At 41.8% G+C, this 15992-nt stretch overlaps 1 protein-coding gene across 5 annotated transcripts in view; it reads left to right on the forward strand.

The window, feature by feature from the left end:
• ZNF461 (zinc finger protein 461) overlaps nucleotides 1-15334 on the forward strand; it is a 34361-nt gene extending 19027 nt beyond the window's left edge. For 3 of the 5 annotated variants that reach the window (XM_031659558.1, XM_031659560.1, XM_017952901.3), the window contains exons 5-6: nucleotides 9663-9731; nucleotides 13784-15334. In XM_031659558.1, coding sequence (XP_031515418.1) covers nucleotides 9663-9731; nucleotides 13784-15174 — 1460 coding nt within the window. In that variant the 3' untranslated portion in view covers nucleotides 15175-15334. Of the gene's footprint in view, nucleotides 1-9662; nucleotides 9732-9755; nucleotides 10149-13783 lie in introns of those variants that run through there. The other 2 variants (XM_031659561.1, XM_031659559.1) reach the window with 2 other exon arrangements.
• The last annotated feature ends 658 nt before the right edge of the window (nucleotides 15335-15992 follow it).

The following is a 15992-nucleotide window of genomic DNA, read 5'->3' on the forward strand; positions in this document are numbered from 1 at the left end:
TTGGGAGGCGAGGGCGGGTGGATTACCTGAGGTCAGGATTTCAAGACCAGCCTGGCCAACATGGTGAAACCCGTCTCTACTACAAATACAAAAAATTAGCTGGGCATGATGGCCCAGCCTGTAATCCCAGCTACTCAGGAGGCTGAGGCAGGAGAATTGCTTGAACCCGGGAAGCAGAGGTTGCAGTGAGCCAAGATTATGTCATTGCATTCCAGCCTGGGCGCCAAGAGTGAGACTCTGTCTCAAAAAAAACCATAAGTAAATAATAAAATATACTGTTTCAAGAGAATTTATAATTGATTGGCAAAGCCTTTTTGTGAAGTATGTTTTAAAGTCTTTGTCAGATAATTCCAAATGTGAGTTATCCTTGTATTTGCATTAGTTGAATGCCTTTTCTTCTTCAGATTTTGGTTCTCTTGGTTTTTGGTATGACAAATGATTTTCAGTTGTACCTTGGATATTTCAGTTATTATGTTTCAGAGAGTCTTGATTCTATTTAATCAATTTGAGCAAGTAGTTATCCTGTTAGATTTAGGAAAGATCTGATCTACTTTTGTAGGCTTTAGTTCCAATGCCAGTTTAGTTTTCAGAACCATTACACTGCTATTCTGATCTGCTCCGTACGTCTCGTTCTGCTGGGGCCGACAAGCATATGAAGAGATGTTCAAAATCACTAGCCATTAAGGAAATGCTAGTCACAGCCACAGTGAGGCTGGGCACGGTAGCTCATGCCTGTAATCCCAGCACTTTGGGAGGCCGAAGCAAGTGGATCACTGGAGGTCAGGAATTCAAGATCAGCCTAGCCAACATGGTGAAACCCCATTTTTAGTAGAGATACAAAAATTAGCTGGGCATGGTAGCATGTGCCTGTAGTCCCAGGTACTTAAGAAACTGAGGCACAAGAATCACTTGAACCTGGGAGGCAAAGGTTGCAGTGAGCTGAGATCGCACCACTGTACTCTAGCCTGAGTGACCGTGAGACTGTGTCTGAAAAACAAAAACAAAAATGAAAACAAAAAAAAACCACGCAATGAGATATCACCTCACACTCAATAGGATGCTTAACGTAAAAAAAATACATAACGGGCCGGGCGCGGTGGCTCAAGCCTGTAATCCCAGCACTTTGGGAGGCCGAGACGGGCGGATCACGAGGTCAGGAGATCGAGACCATCCTGGCTAACCCGGTGAAACTCCGTCTCTACTAAAAAGTACAAAAAACCAGCCGGGCGAGGTGGCGGGCGCCTGTAGTCCCAGCTACTCGGGAGGCTGAGGCAGGAGAATGGCGTAAACCCGGGAGGCGGAGCTTGTAGTGAGCTGAGATCTGGCCACTGCACTCCAGCCTGGGCGACAGAGCGAGACTCCGTCTCAAAAAAAAAAAAAAAAAAAATACATAACAAATGTTGGCAGGATTGTGGAGATATTGGAACCTTTGTGCACTATTGGTGGGAATGTAAAATGGTACAATGTATTAGATCATTCTTGCATTGCTGTAAAGAAATACCTGAGACTGGGTAATTAGAAAAGAGGTTTAATTGGCTTATGGTTCTGCAGGCTTTATAGGAAGCATGGCCCTGCTCAACTTCTAGGGAGGCCTCAAGGAGCTTTTATTCATGGTGGAAGGCAAAGCAGGAGCAGGCACTTTACATGGTGAAAGCAGGAGTAAGAGAGAGAGTAGGGGCGCGGGGAGGTGCCACACTCTTTCTTTCTTTCCTTCTTTCCTTCTTTCTTTCTTTTCTTTTCTTTTCTTTCTTTTTTTGAAATGGAGTTTTACTCTTGTTGTCCAGGCTGGAAAGCAATGGTGCAATCTCAGCTCACTGCAACCTCCGCCTCTTGGTTTCAAGCGATTCTCCTGCCTCAGCATCCTGAGTAGGTGGGATTACAGGCGCCCGCCACCACACCCAGCTAATTATGTATTTTTAGTAGAGATAGGGTTTCACCATGATGGTCAACCTGGTCTTGAACTGCTCACCTCAGGTGATCTGTCCGCCTTGGCCTCCCAGAGTGCTGGGATTACAGGGGTGAGTCACCGCACCCAGCCCACACACTTTCAAGGACCAGATCTAATGAGAACTCACCATCATGACGATAGCACCCAGGGAATGGTGCTGAACCATTTATGAGAAAACCACTCGCATGATCCAATTACCTCCCACCAGGCCCCACTTCCAACACTGGGGATTACAATTCAACATGTGATTTAGAGGGGATACACATATCCAAGCTGTCTCATACAGCCACTGTGGAAAACAATATGGTAATTTCTCAAAACATTAAAAATAGAATTGCCATATAATCCAGAAATTCTACTTCTAGGTATATATGTAAAATAATTGAAAGTAGGGATGCAAACTGATGGGGTTTTTTGTTTTGTTTTGTTTTGTTTGTTTTTGTTTTTGAGACGGAGTTTCACTCTTGTTGTCCAGGCTAGAGTGCAATGGCGGGATCTCGGCTCACCGCAAGGGCTGCCTCCTGGGTTCAAGCAATTCTCCTGCCTCAGTCTCCCAAGCGACTGGGATTACAGGCAGGCGCCACCACGCCCAGCTAATTTGGTATATTTAGTAGAGATGGCGTTTCTCCATGTTAGTCAGTCTGGTCTCGAATTTCCGACCTCAGGTGATCCGCCCGCCTCAGCCTCCCAAAGTATTGGGATTACAGTCATGAGCCACTGTGCCCGGCCTTTTTTTAACTTTGAAGAACCCTAAGGACATTATGCCAAGTAAAATAAGCCAGTCACCAAAAAACAAATATTGTATGATTTAACTTATATGAGGTATTTAGAGTAGTTGGGTGCACAGAAACAGAAAGCAGAATGGTGGTTGCTAGTAGCTGGGGCTAGGAGGGAATGGAGAGTTGTTCATCAGTATAGAGTTTCAGTTTTGCAAAATGCAAAAGTTCTGAAAATTAGTTGCACAACAATATGAATACACATACGACTACTGAAGTATACACTTAAAAATGGTTAAGATGGTAAATTCTATTTTATATGTTATTTTACCACAATTTTTTTTCTAAAAATACTAGAGGTATATTGTAAGACTACCTGTGTATGGCTTGTATTTAAGCCTACAGAAAGAGTGTACATTGAGAGGAGGGCTGGCTAGAGACATTCCAACATTTAGAGGTCAGGGAAAGGAGGAGGATGTGTTAAAGGGAACTGAAAACAAGTGGTCAGAGAAGTAAGAAGATAACCAGGAGAATATGTTATACAGGAAGCAAAGGGATTGATTAGGTGTGTTGTGATGCTGACGAGTTAGGTAGAGTAAGAACGGGTGCTTGAGCACTGATTTTGGCAAGGTGATTTTCTTGGTGACCTTAGCTAGAGTTGTTTCAATATAGTTCTAGGAGTTGAAATATGTATGGCAGTGGACTACAGAGAAAATGGCTAATTTATACAGTCATTTGATTTAAGACAAAGGTAAGGAAAGGATGGTCTTTTCAGTAAATGATACTGAGTCAATTGGGTATCTGGAAAAATAGAAAGGTTGATTCTGACCTCACATCAGAATATGTAATCCAGGTGGATTATAGATCTCAATAGGAAAGGCAAAATAGTTAAATTTCTGGCTGCCGCAGTGGCTTATGCCTGTAATCCCAGCACTTTGGGAGGCCGAGGCGGCCAGATCACCTGAGGTCGGGAGTTTGTGACCAGCCTGACCAACATGGAGAAACCCCATCTCTATTAAAAATACAAAATTAGCTGGGTGTGGTGACACATGCCTGTAATCCCAGCTACTTGGGAGGCTGAAACAGGAGAATCGCTTGAACTCAGGAGGCGGAGGTTGCATTGAGCCTAGATTGCACCACTGCACTCCAGCCTAGGCAACAAGAGCAAAACTCTGTCTCAAAAAAAAAAAAAAAACAAATTACATTTCTGGAAGACAATATGAGTATATTTTCGTAACCTTGGGATTGGATTACTTAAAATTGAGAATTTTTGTTCCTGCCAGGCACGGTGGCTCACACCTGTAATCCCAGCACTTTGGGAGGCCGAGGCGGGTGGATCATGAGGTCAGGAGATCGAGACCATCCTGGCTAACATGGTGAAACCCCCCGTCTCTACTAAAAATGCAAAAAATTAGCCGGGCGTGGTGGTGGGCGCCTGTAGTCCTAGCTACTTGGGAGGCTGAGGCAGGAGAATGGCGTGAACCCAGGAGGCGGAGCTTGCAGTAAGCCGAGATCGCACCACTGCACTCCAGCCTGGGTGACTGAACGAAACTCCGTCTCAAAAAAAAAGAATTTTTGTTCCTTAAAACATATAAATTAACCAGGCATGGTGGTGCACACCTGTAATCCCAGCTACTCAGGAGGCTAAGGTGGGAGAATCACTTGAACCTGGGATGCAGAGGTTGCACTGCACTGAGCTGAGATTGTGCCACTACACTCCAGCCTGGGTGACAAAGCAAGACTCTGTCTCAAAAAAAAAGAAAAAATATATATACACACACACATGTATATTACACATATATGTATATATTACTAAGAGAATGAAAGTGCCAGTGCCAGTCCTAGAGTGGGTGAAGACATCTGTAATGCATAACTTGGTCATATATAGAACTTACAAAGTTTCTATAAATCATTAAGAAAAGACAACCCAGGCCGGGCGCGGTGGCTCACGCCTGTAATCCCAGCACTTTGGGAGGCCGAGGCGGGCGGATCACGAGGTCAGGAGATCGAGACCATCCTGGCAAACACGGTGAAACCCCGTCTCTACTAAAAATACAAAAAAAAAAAAAAGCTGGGCGTGGTGGCGGGCGCCTGTAGTCCCAGCTTCTCGGGAGGCTGAGGCAGGAGAATGGCGTGAACCCGGGAGGTGGCGGAGCTTGCAGTGAGTAGAGATCGCGCCACTGCACTCCAGCCTGGGCGACAGAGCGAGACTCCGTCTCAAAAAAAAAAAAAAAAGAAAGAAAAGACAACCCAGGAATCACCCACATGTCCAATTTACTGATGAATGGATAAACAAAATGTGGTATATCCATACAATTCAACCATAAAAAGGAATGAATGCTACTACTTGGCTGAACCTTGAAAACATGCTGAGTGGAAACAGCAAAACCCAAAAGGTCACATATTGTATGATTCCATTTATATAAAATGTCTAGAATAGGCAAAATCACAGAGACCTAAAACAGATTAATAGTTGTCCAGACAGGGGAAAGGGGAAAGTGGGAAGTGACTGTGAGTTTTAGGTTTCTTTTTGGAGTGATGCAAACGTTGTGTAATTAGATGATGGTGATGGTTGCACATCATTGAGAATATACTAAAACTTATTGAATTGTGTACATTAAAATGCTTAAAATGGTGAATTTTACGTTACATGAATTTTACATTAAAAATCAGTAAAAATGGACAAAAGGCCTGGATGGCAGTTTATTAAAGATATCCAGTTGGCCAATAAACATAAAAAAGTACTCAGCCTCATTTGTCCTTATGGAAATTGCAAATTATACTACGATGTAAACACACATGCCAGGATGACTAAACATAAAAAGATTGACAATAGCAAGTGTTGATAAGGATGTAAAGAACCAGAACTCTCTGACAGCCTGATGGAATTTTAAATTAGAATTTTATTTATTTATTTATTTATTTATTTTTGCTTTTTCGAGACAGATTCTTGCTGTGTCACCTAGGCTGGAGTGCACTGGCACATCTCAGCTCACTGCAACCTCCACCTCCTGGGTTCAAGCGATTCTCCTGCCTCAGCCTCCCAAGTAGCTGGGATTACAGGCACCCACCACCACACCGAGCTAATTTTTGTATTTTTAGTAGAGACGGGGTTTCACCATGTTGGCCAGGCTGGTCTCAAACTCCTGACCTCAAGAGATTTGCCTGTCTCAGCTTCCCAAAGTGCTGAGAATACAAGCATGAATCACCACACCTGGCCTAAATTAGAAAATTGTTGCATAATGTCAACTACAGCTGAAGAAATTTATATCCTATGATGCAGCAATTTCACTCCGATGTGCATACCCAACAGAAAAGAGTAATTATTTCCACTAAAAGAAATGTACAAGAATGTTCATAGCAGCACTAATCATAATAATCAACTATCGGAAGCAATCAGAATGTCCATCATTAGGTGTATGGACAAATAAATTGTGTTAGAATGGAGTGCTGTATATAGCTATCAGTCTCAAACTTTTTATTCTCAGGATGCCTTTATGCTCTTAAAAATTATTGAGAACCCCAAGAGCTCTTGCATATGTAGATTATATCCTTCAATATTAACTGTATTATAAATTAAATCTAGGAAAAAGGAAATATTCATTTAATTCATTTAAAGAGAATGAACTATATGTTAACATAAATCAGTTATGTTTTCCAAACAAAACAAAAATATTTAGTGTGAAAAGTGGCAATGTTTTTCATTTTTTGCACATTTCTTTAATGCTGGGATTAAAAGAAGATAGGTGGATCTCACATCGGCCTCTGAATTTAATCTATTAAATTAAAACTCACTAGTCTGTCTTGTTCTTTGAATGGTTCTCTTATCTATGGTACCTGTTTTGTAGTTATTTGGAAAATATTGCTCCAATTAGTTATGCAGATCTTCCAGACTTTGACACATTTTCTTATAAAATAGCCAAAAAATCATACTTGTTAATAACACCACTCATCTAGTCAGAAAAGTCTTTTAAGTATTTGGAAGCTGTCAAGCTCACAGGGGCCAATACAAACTTTCCTAAAGTCTAATTTTGGCCTGGTGTGGCAGCTCATGCCTGTAATCCCAGCACTTTGGGAGGCAGAGGCGGGCGGATCACCTGAGGTCAGGAGTTCGAGACCAGCCTGGCCAACATGGTGAAACCCCGTTTCCACTAAAAATACAAAAAATTAGCCAGGCATGGTGGCGCACACCTGTATTCCCAGCTACTCGGGAGGCTGAGGCAGGAGAATCGCTTGAACCCGGGAGGCGGAAGTTGCAGTGAGCTGAGATCATACCATTGCACTCCAGCCTGGGCAGCAAGAGTGAAATTCCGTCTCAAACAACAACAGCAGCAGCAACAACAACAACAAAATAGTCAAAATCTTGCCAGGCACGGTGGCTCACGCCTGTAATCCCAGCACTTTGGGAGGTCGAGGCGGGTAGATCACTTCAGGTCAGGAGTTTGAGACCAGCCTGGCCAACATGGTGAAACCCCATCTCTACTAAAAATACAAAAATTAGCCGGGCATGGTGGGGTGTGCCTGTAGTTTCAGCAACTCAGGAGGCTGAGGCAGGAGAATCACTTGAACTCAGGAGGTGGAGGTTGAAGTGAGCTGAGATCATGCCACTGCACTCCGGCCTGGGTGAGAGTGAGACTCCATTTCAAAAAAAAAAAAAAAAAAAAAAAGGAAAGCACCAAAAATAGCCAAAGTCATAGAAGCAGAGAACAGAATAATGAGACGGGTAGGGGAAATGGGGAGATGTTGGTCGAAAAGTATAAAGCTTCGGTTATGCGGCCGGGCACATACGCCTGTAATCCCAGCACTTTGGGAGGCCGAGGCAGGTGGATCACGAGGTCAGGAGTTCCAGACCAGCCTGGCCAACATAGTGAAACCCCGCCTCTACTAAAAATACAAAAATTAGCCAGGCATGGTGGCTCATGCTTGTAGTCCCAGCTACTCAAGAGCCTGAGGCAGGAAAATCACTTGAACCCGGGCGGCGGAGGTTGCGGTAAGCTGAGTTCGCCCCAGCCTAGTCAACAGAGCGAGACTCCATCTCAAAAATAAATAAATAAATAAATAAAATAAAGCTTCAGTTGTGCAAGATGAGTGGATTCTGAAGATCTGACATAATATATTATGACTCTAGTTGGCAGTACTGTATTGTATACTTGAAATGTGCTGAGGGTACATGTTAAATGTTCTCACCAGAAAAAAAAAAAAAAGAAAACAGTTAACTATATAAGGTGATGAATATGTTAGTTAGCTGACTGTGGTGATTATTTCACAATGTAAATGTATGTCAAATCATCAGGTTGTATGCTTTAAATATATAAATTTTAACTGTCAATTTTCCCTTAATAAAGTGGGAAATAAAGTGTTTCTCAAAAAATAATAAAGTGTTTCTCAAAAACAAATATTGAGAAATTTAACTATGATTGCTATCATAAATATTTATTTACATTGGTACTATGTGCTAAGAAATAGAAAAAAGTATTTATTAAATATGTAAACACTTTTAAAATTTTTCTTGTGTTGTAAATACTTTACATGAGATCTACCCTCTTAGTGGATTTTTAGGTGCACAATGCAGTGTTGTCAAGTGTGGGCACAGGGTTGTACAACAGAACTTTTTTGTTGTTGAGATGGGGTCTCTCACTCTTACCCATGCTGGAGTACAGTGGAGTGATCACAGCTCACTGCAGCCTGGACCTCTCAGGCTCAAGCAGTCTTCCCACCTCAGCCTCCCAAGTAGCTGGGACCACAGGTGGTGTACACACCACTACACCCAACGATATTTCTCTTTTTATTTTTTTTAGTAGAGAAAAGGTCTCGCTATGTTGCCCAGGCTGGTCTCAAACTCCTCGACTCAAGTAATCCTCCCATCTCAGCCTCCCAAAGTGCTGGGATTACAGATGTGAGCCACCACACCAGGCCAGATATTTTAATAATAAAAGTAGTCTCAAAAAATAGAGAAACCTGGCCAGGCACGGTGGCTCACACCTCTAATCCCAGCACTTTGGGAGGATGAGGCAGATGAATCACTTGAGGCCAGGAGTTCGAGACCAGCCTGACCAACATGGTGAAACCCCATCTCTACTAAAAATACAAAAAAAATTAGCCGATGTGGCGGCATGTGCCTGTAATCCCAGCTACTTAGGAGGCCGAGGCAGAGAACTGCTTGAACCTGGGAGGCAGAGGCTGCAGTGAGCTGAGACTGTGCCACTGTACTCCAGCCTGGGTGACAGAGCAAGACTCCATCTCAAAACAAACAAACTGGCAAGGCACGGTGGCTTACACTTGTAATCCCAGCCCTTTGGGAGACTGAGGCGGGGGGATCACCTGAGGTCAGGAGTTCAAGACCAGCCTGGCCAACACGGTGAAACCCCATCTCTACTAAAAATACAAAAATTAGCCGGATACGGTGGTTTGCGCCTGTAATCCCAGCTACTTGGGAGGCTGAGGCAGGAGAATTGCTTGAATCCAGGAAGTGGAGCTTGCAGTGAGCCAAGATCACACCATTGCACTCCAGCCTGGGGCACAGAGCAAGACTCCGTGCCCCTTTCCCACCAAAAAACACATACTCTGTCTCCAAAAAAACAAAAAAACAAAAAAACCCAACATCCATTTTCAAGTATAAGAAATACATATTCTCGGCCAGGCACGGTGGCTCACACCTGTAATCCCAGCACTCTGGGAGGATTAGGTAGGCGGATCACCTGAGGTCAGGAGTTTGAGACCAGCCTGGCTAACACAGTGAAACCTCATTTCTACTAAAAATACAAAAAATTAGCCAGGCGTGGTGGTGCGTGCCTGTAATCCCAGCTACTCGGGAGGCTGAGGCAGGAGAATTGCTTGAACCTGGCAGGCGGAGGTTGCAGTGAGCCGAGATTGTGTCATTGCACTCCAGCTTGGGGAACAAGAGCGAAACTCTATTAAAAAAAAAGAAATACATATTCTCTTTTTATTGTATAATAAAATATTATTCTAAAATGAAGTATTCTTTTGTTTCCATGTAGGTACATGGAAAACTTGGGGATTTCACAATAATTTCTTGGACAATAATGAGGCTACAGACATAAAAGCAGGTATAAAATACAGTTTTTAAGAGCACAGTAGAAGTACTGATAACAAAACTAATCTCTGAACGTACATGTTTATTCCCCAAACCTACTATAGAAACTTCTAGAACACACAGAAACACATAATCACGCATTCTGTTAGATTTCAGAATGTGATGTTATCACAATTCTAGTAGTCTCTCAGAAACTCCCCTGTCCAGTGGTAAGAGAATAAGTAAAAAAGACAAATGTCTCAGGATTAGTATGAAAATAGCTTTGACCTTATAGACTTCCTGATAGGGTCTCAGGTACCCTCCATGGTCCTGGGACCACCCATTGCGTACTGCTGCTATATAGTAATGAAAATGAAGAAACTACTACTGTATGTAATATTACAAATGAACTTCACACATGGTACTGGACAGAAGGTGCTGGAGAAAAAAAGTACATCCTATATCATTCCATTTATTTGAAATTCAGAAATAGACAAAAACCCACTGCATGGTGTAAGAAGGCAGGATACTGCTTACCTTTGGTGGGTAAGGTAAGCCTGGGAAGGGCCTTGAGGGCTCTGGGTTCCTGGTAATGTTCTGTTTCTTGGTTAAGTGGTGGTTTCACAGGTATGTTCACTTAGTAAAAACGTCTTCTGTAAGGAAGTGATGTAGAAAAGTGTGTGTGTGTGCTTATATCTGTGCTTAATAAGTATGTGTGTGAGTGTAGTGGTTGTTTTAAATATGTCTGCTGGCTGGGCACGGTGGCTCATGCCTTTAATCCCAGCACTTTGGGAAGCCAAGGCGGGTGGATCGCCTGAGGTCGGGAGTTCAAGACCAGCCTGGCCAGCATGGTGAAACCCTGTCTCAACTGAAAATACAAGAATTAGCTGGGCATGGTGGTGGGCACCTGTAATCCCAACTACTTGGGAAGCCAAGGCAGGAGAATCGCTTGAACCCAGGAGGCAGAGGTTGCAGTGAGCCGAGATCGCACCATTGCACTCCAGCCTGGGCTACAGAACAAGACTCTGTGCCCCTCCCCCACCAAAAAACACACACACACCATGTCTGCCATTTCTGTGACAGTCCTCGAACACCCCCACCAAAAAAAAAAATGGAGTCTAACTTCCTGCTTTGAAAATGGGACAGCCCTAAGTGACTTGTTTCCAACAAATAGAAATACTTTGTGATTTCTGAGGCTAGGTCATAAAAGTAGACAGCTTGTGCCTGGCATATGCTCACATACCCTCCCTCCCTCCCTGCATTTCCCATATGCTTTTGGAGTCTTGAGTTGCAGGTAAGAGGGCATCTGTTACCTTGAAACAGCTATGCTGGGCATACCATGTACAGAGACCACATAAGGATAGAAAGCCCCAGGCATCACAGCTGGTACAGTCCCAAGCTTTACATATTTCCTCAGGTCTGGTACCAGACATGTGAGTGAGGAAGCTATTGGAATGATCCAGCCTGACCAATGTGTGACTGTCACTGGAGAAACACCAAGTAAGGAATGCCTGGTTGAGCTCAGTTAATCCTTGGGACTGAAAGACAATAATGATAAATGGGTCTGGTGTGGTGGCTCGTGCCTATAATCTCAGCACTTCGAGAGGCTGAGGCAGGAGAATCACTTGAAACCAGGGGTTCAAGACCGGCCTGGGCAACAAAGTGAGATCTTTTCTCTACAAAAAAAAAAAAAAGATTTAAAAATTAGCAGGGCATAGTGGCACACCCCTATAGTCTCAGCTTCTTCAAAAGCTGAGTGAGGTAGGAGGATTTCTTGAGCTCAGGAGGTCGGGCCTGCAGTGAGCTGTGATTGCACCACTGCACCCACTCTCCCCTGGGTGACAGAGCATGACTTGGTCTTCACTAATAATTACAACAGCAGTAGTAATAGTAATAATAAATGGCTTACTGTTTTAAGCCACTCAGTTGGAGTGGCTTGTTATAGATAAGCAAGTACATGGTTTATTTACGTATGTGTTTATTTTTTTTTTTTTTGAGACGGAGTCTCGCTCTGTGGCCCAGGCTGGAATGCAGTGGCGGGATCTCAGCTCACTGCAAGCTCCGCCTCCCAGGTTTACGCCATTCTCCTGCCTCAGCCTCCCGTGTAGCTGGGACTACAGGCGCCCGCCACCTCGCCCGGCTAGTTTTTTGTATTTTTTAGTAGAGACGGGGTTTCACCGTGTTAGCCAGGATGGTCTCTCTATCTCCTGACCTCGTGATCCGCCCGTCTCGGCCTCCCAAAGTGCTGGGATTACAGGCTTGAGCCACCGCGCCCGGCCGCACGTATGTGTTTATATATAAAATCAGTGCAGTAGATGTAGGAGTGAATAGAAACATGGAGAGATATTCAGTAGTTATTACAAATTTAAGGGCATTAAATTATTATGATTGTCAACTGTTATCTTTGTATTGTTTCTCTTCATCTTAATTCCTTTTCCTTAATAATTTAATTCATTTATTCAGCAACTGATTATTGAATACTTATTATATTGTAAAGGTTGGTTTTATAGTGATTTCTCTATCCTTGAGTAGCTTTATGGGTAAAAAAAAATACACACACACACACACACACACACACATATATATATATATATATATTTTTTGAGACAGAGTCTCACTCTGTTGCCCAGGTTAGAGTGCAGTGTCATGATCTTGGCTCACTGCAACCTCCACCTCCCGGTTCAAGGAATTCTCTTGCATCAGCCTCCCCAGTAGCTGGGATTACAGGCACGTGCCACCACGCCCAGCTAATTTTTGTATTTTTAGTAGAGACAGGGTTTCACCATGTTGGCCAGGCTGGTCTCGAATGCCAGACCTCAAGTGATCTACCTGCCTAGGCCTTACAAAGTTCTGGGATTACAGGTATGAGCCACCATGCCTGGCCAAATATTAAAAAGATGAATAATAAATGAATATGTAATTCCAGTAGTACTTCAGGAAGGACTCCATTAGGTAATATTATCGGGGATACATTTTTGAGGAAGTGACTTTTACTCTGAGACTTGGATGAAATGAAGCCCGCTTTATAAAAAATCTAGGCAAAAAGATTCTTAGCACATGGAAGAGGCTATGAAGCTCTAACATAGGAACAGCTTTGGCATGTCCTAGTTGTTGACAGATTAATTTTGTTATAGCCTAATGAATAAAAAGGAATTGAACTCAAAATGAGATTATATTGGTTAGCAGAAGCCATGTATTCTTATGACAAGGAGCTGAAGTTTTAAAATTTCTGTGGGAAGCTGTATTTGTATGTGTGTAGATTAAGCTGCTTGTGACAGAGACCCAGAACAATTGTGATTGAAACCATATAGATGTTTAAATTCATTTTCTTTTTTTGATACAATGTCTATAACCCGGGCATAGAAATTTAATTTTCTCTTGCATTAAAATCCAAGCTGGAAAGGTACCTACTCTGCAAAACCATTATGTGACAGACATGACAGCAAATCAATATTGCCATCAGCTTTGTTGAGGAAGAGGGAAAGCAAGCAATATAGGGCTTGGGCCACCTGACTCTTAAGGAAAGAACTCAGATGGTATTACATAATATTTCTGTATTTCTTTAGGCAGAACCCAAGTTGCATGGCATTCCCAGCTGTAAAGGAGCTTGGGAAATGCAGAGTTTATATTGGCAGCTTTATTCTCAAATAAAAAGCCGTGGGTTCAATTGATATTTTTTAAAAAGGAAAATAGATATTTGGCAACAGCTGACAATCTGCCACATAAACCTTTGGCCTGATAGTGTTAAGCATATGGACTTGGACTCGGTTGACCTCATTCTAAGACTAACTCTCTTAAATTCTGATTGAGTTGATTTAGAATGTTTCCTAAACATCCATAATTGCAGCAAACTCTCAAGGTAATTCAGAGGCGGATCAAAATTTCAGCACCATTGAACTATTTCCCTAATTAACTCCTTCATTTGAGTGCTCTCATTTCCCTGTGCTCCTTTACCCACGTAAGAGTTCTCCAAAGCCTTTTATTTCTTATGTGAATTATTTGTAGTTATCTCTCATTGCTACCATAGATATTTTATTTCTCTTATAGTACAAAATCAGGAGTTGAAATGTATTTCTTATCTTTCAGACTTGGCGTCCAGAGATGAGCCCCAGAAGTTACCTCCAAAAAGTGATATTTATGAAACAGAATTATTCCAGTGGGTTAACATGGAGGAATTTAAAAGCCATAGTCCTGAGAGATCAATTTTCAGAGATATCTGGGAAGGCAACTGTCATTTTGAGCAACATCAGGGACAAGAGGAGGGTTATTTTAGACAACTTATGATTAACCATGAAAACATGCCCATTTTTAGCCAACATACTTTACTCACTCAAGAATTTTATGATAGAGAGAAAATCTCTGAATGTAAAAAGTGTAGAAAAATCTTCAGTTACCATTTATATTTTAGTCACCACAAAAGAACTCATTCTAAAGAACTTTCCGAATGTAAAGAATGCACGGAAATGGTTAATACACCATGCGTTTTTAAACAACAGACAATTCAAAATGGTGACAAATGCAATGAGTGTAAAGAATGTTGGAAGGCCTTTGTTCATTGCTCACAACTTAAACAACATCTAAGAATTCATAATGGTGAAAAACGCTATGAATGTAACGAATGTGGGAAGGCCTTTAATTATGGCTCAGAACTTACTCTACATCAAAGAATTCACACTGGTGAGAAACCTTATGAATGTAAAGAATGTGGGAAGGCCTTTAGACAGCGATCACAGCTTACTCAACATCAGAGACTTCATACTGGTGAAAAACCCTATGAATGTAAGCAATGTGGGAAAGCTTTTATTCGTGGCTTTCAACTTACTGAACATCTGCGACTCCATACTGGTGAGAAACCTTATGAATGTAAAGAATGTGGAAAGACTTTTAGGCATCGCTCACATCTTACTATACATCAGAGAATTCATACTGGTGAGAAACCCTATGAATGTCGGGAATGTGGGAAGGCCTTTAGCTATCACTCAAGCTTCTCGCACCATCAGAAAATTCATTCTGGCAAGAAACCTTATGAATGTCATGAATGTGGGAAGGCGTTTTGTGATGGCTTACAACTAACCCTACATCAGAGGATTCATACTGGTGAGAAACCCTATGAGTGTAAAGAATGTGGGAAGACTTTTAGACAGTGTTCACACCTCAAAAGACATCAGAGAATTCATACTGGTGAGAAACCTCATGAATGCGTGATATGTGGTAAGGCCTTTAGACTTCATTCACACCTTATTCAACATCAAAGAATTCATACTGGTGAGAAACCCTATGAATGTAAGGAGTGTGGGAAAGCCTTTAGCTATCATTCAAGCTTCTCGCACCATCAGAGAATTCATTCTGGAAAGAAACCTTATCAATGTGGGAAGGCATTTAATCATGGATTACAACTTAACTTACGTCAGACTCTTCATACTGGTGAGAAGCCAGTCAGGTTTCCTCTCCTCCCTCCCCATCCTAGTCTAGCATGAAATTTGTTGATGGAAATATACATTGTCTTTGTTTTATTTAAGGAAAATGTTGGTAAGCCACCATGTTTCATTAGTATTGATTTATTTACGTAATCCTTGAAAATCAAATGTTTTTAAGTGAGAAAATGGAAAACTAATTAAAGTGTAAATTTTGCTTTCATTTTAATGCTGTTTCTGAGTTACTGTATTAACCGTTATTGAGAATAAATTTTCTAAAATTACATGTTTCACTGAAACCAGTGAAATATAGCATAAATAAAATGAAAACAATTTCCTCTCCTCCCTCAAATCTCTGCGATAACCAGTATGTGTATTTCTTCTTCCTTTATGGTCAAACAGCCTGTACACAGAAAGTGTTTGTTGCATGTGTTTGGAGGAGATTTTACCCCCTATACGGACATTTGACAGCATCTTGTCCTTTTCACAGTAATCATGAATACCTTTCCAGGTCAGTACATAAAGATGTAACCCATTCTTTGTAAGGTTCAGAATATTTCTAGAATGGAATGTGTCTGTATTTTGAGCCATTACCTACTACAGACATTCGAGTTGTTTCTAATGTTCACCTGGAACTCTAGTTTTACCTTCTTTTGTTTCTGTTGTGCAGATTCCCAACAGTGGGATTAAAGAGTATCTGGCGTATGTGTTTTGGCATCACATTTATTTTTTAAAACCTTCTAAATTTTTTGTTTAATAGAAGCACACATTATAAAATTCAAAAATTACCAAAAATGTGAAAATTAATTCTCCCCTAACATCCAGTTCTGTAGCCACTCACCTTCTCTCCACAGATGCAACAACTGCTAGCAGTTTCTTTT

This window comes from Papio anubis, chromosome 20 (genome assembly GCF_008728515.1).
Source record: "Papio anubis isolate 15944 chromosome 20, Panubis1.0, whole genome shotgun sequence".
In the NCBI taxonomy this organism is placed as follows: domain Eukaryota; kingdom Metazoa; phylum Chordata; class Mammalia; order Primates; family Cercopithecidae; genus Papio; species Papio anubis.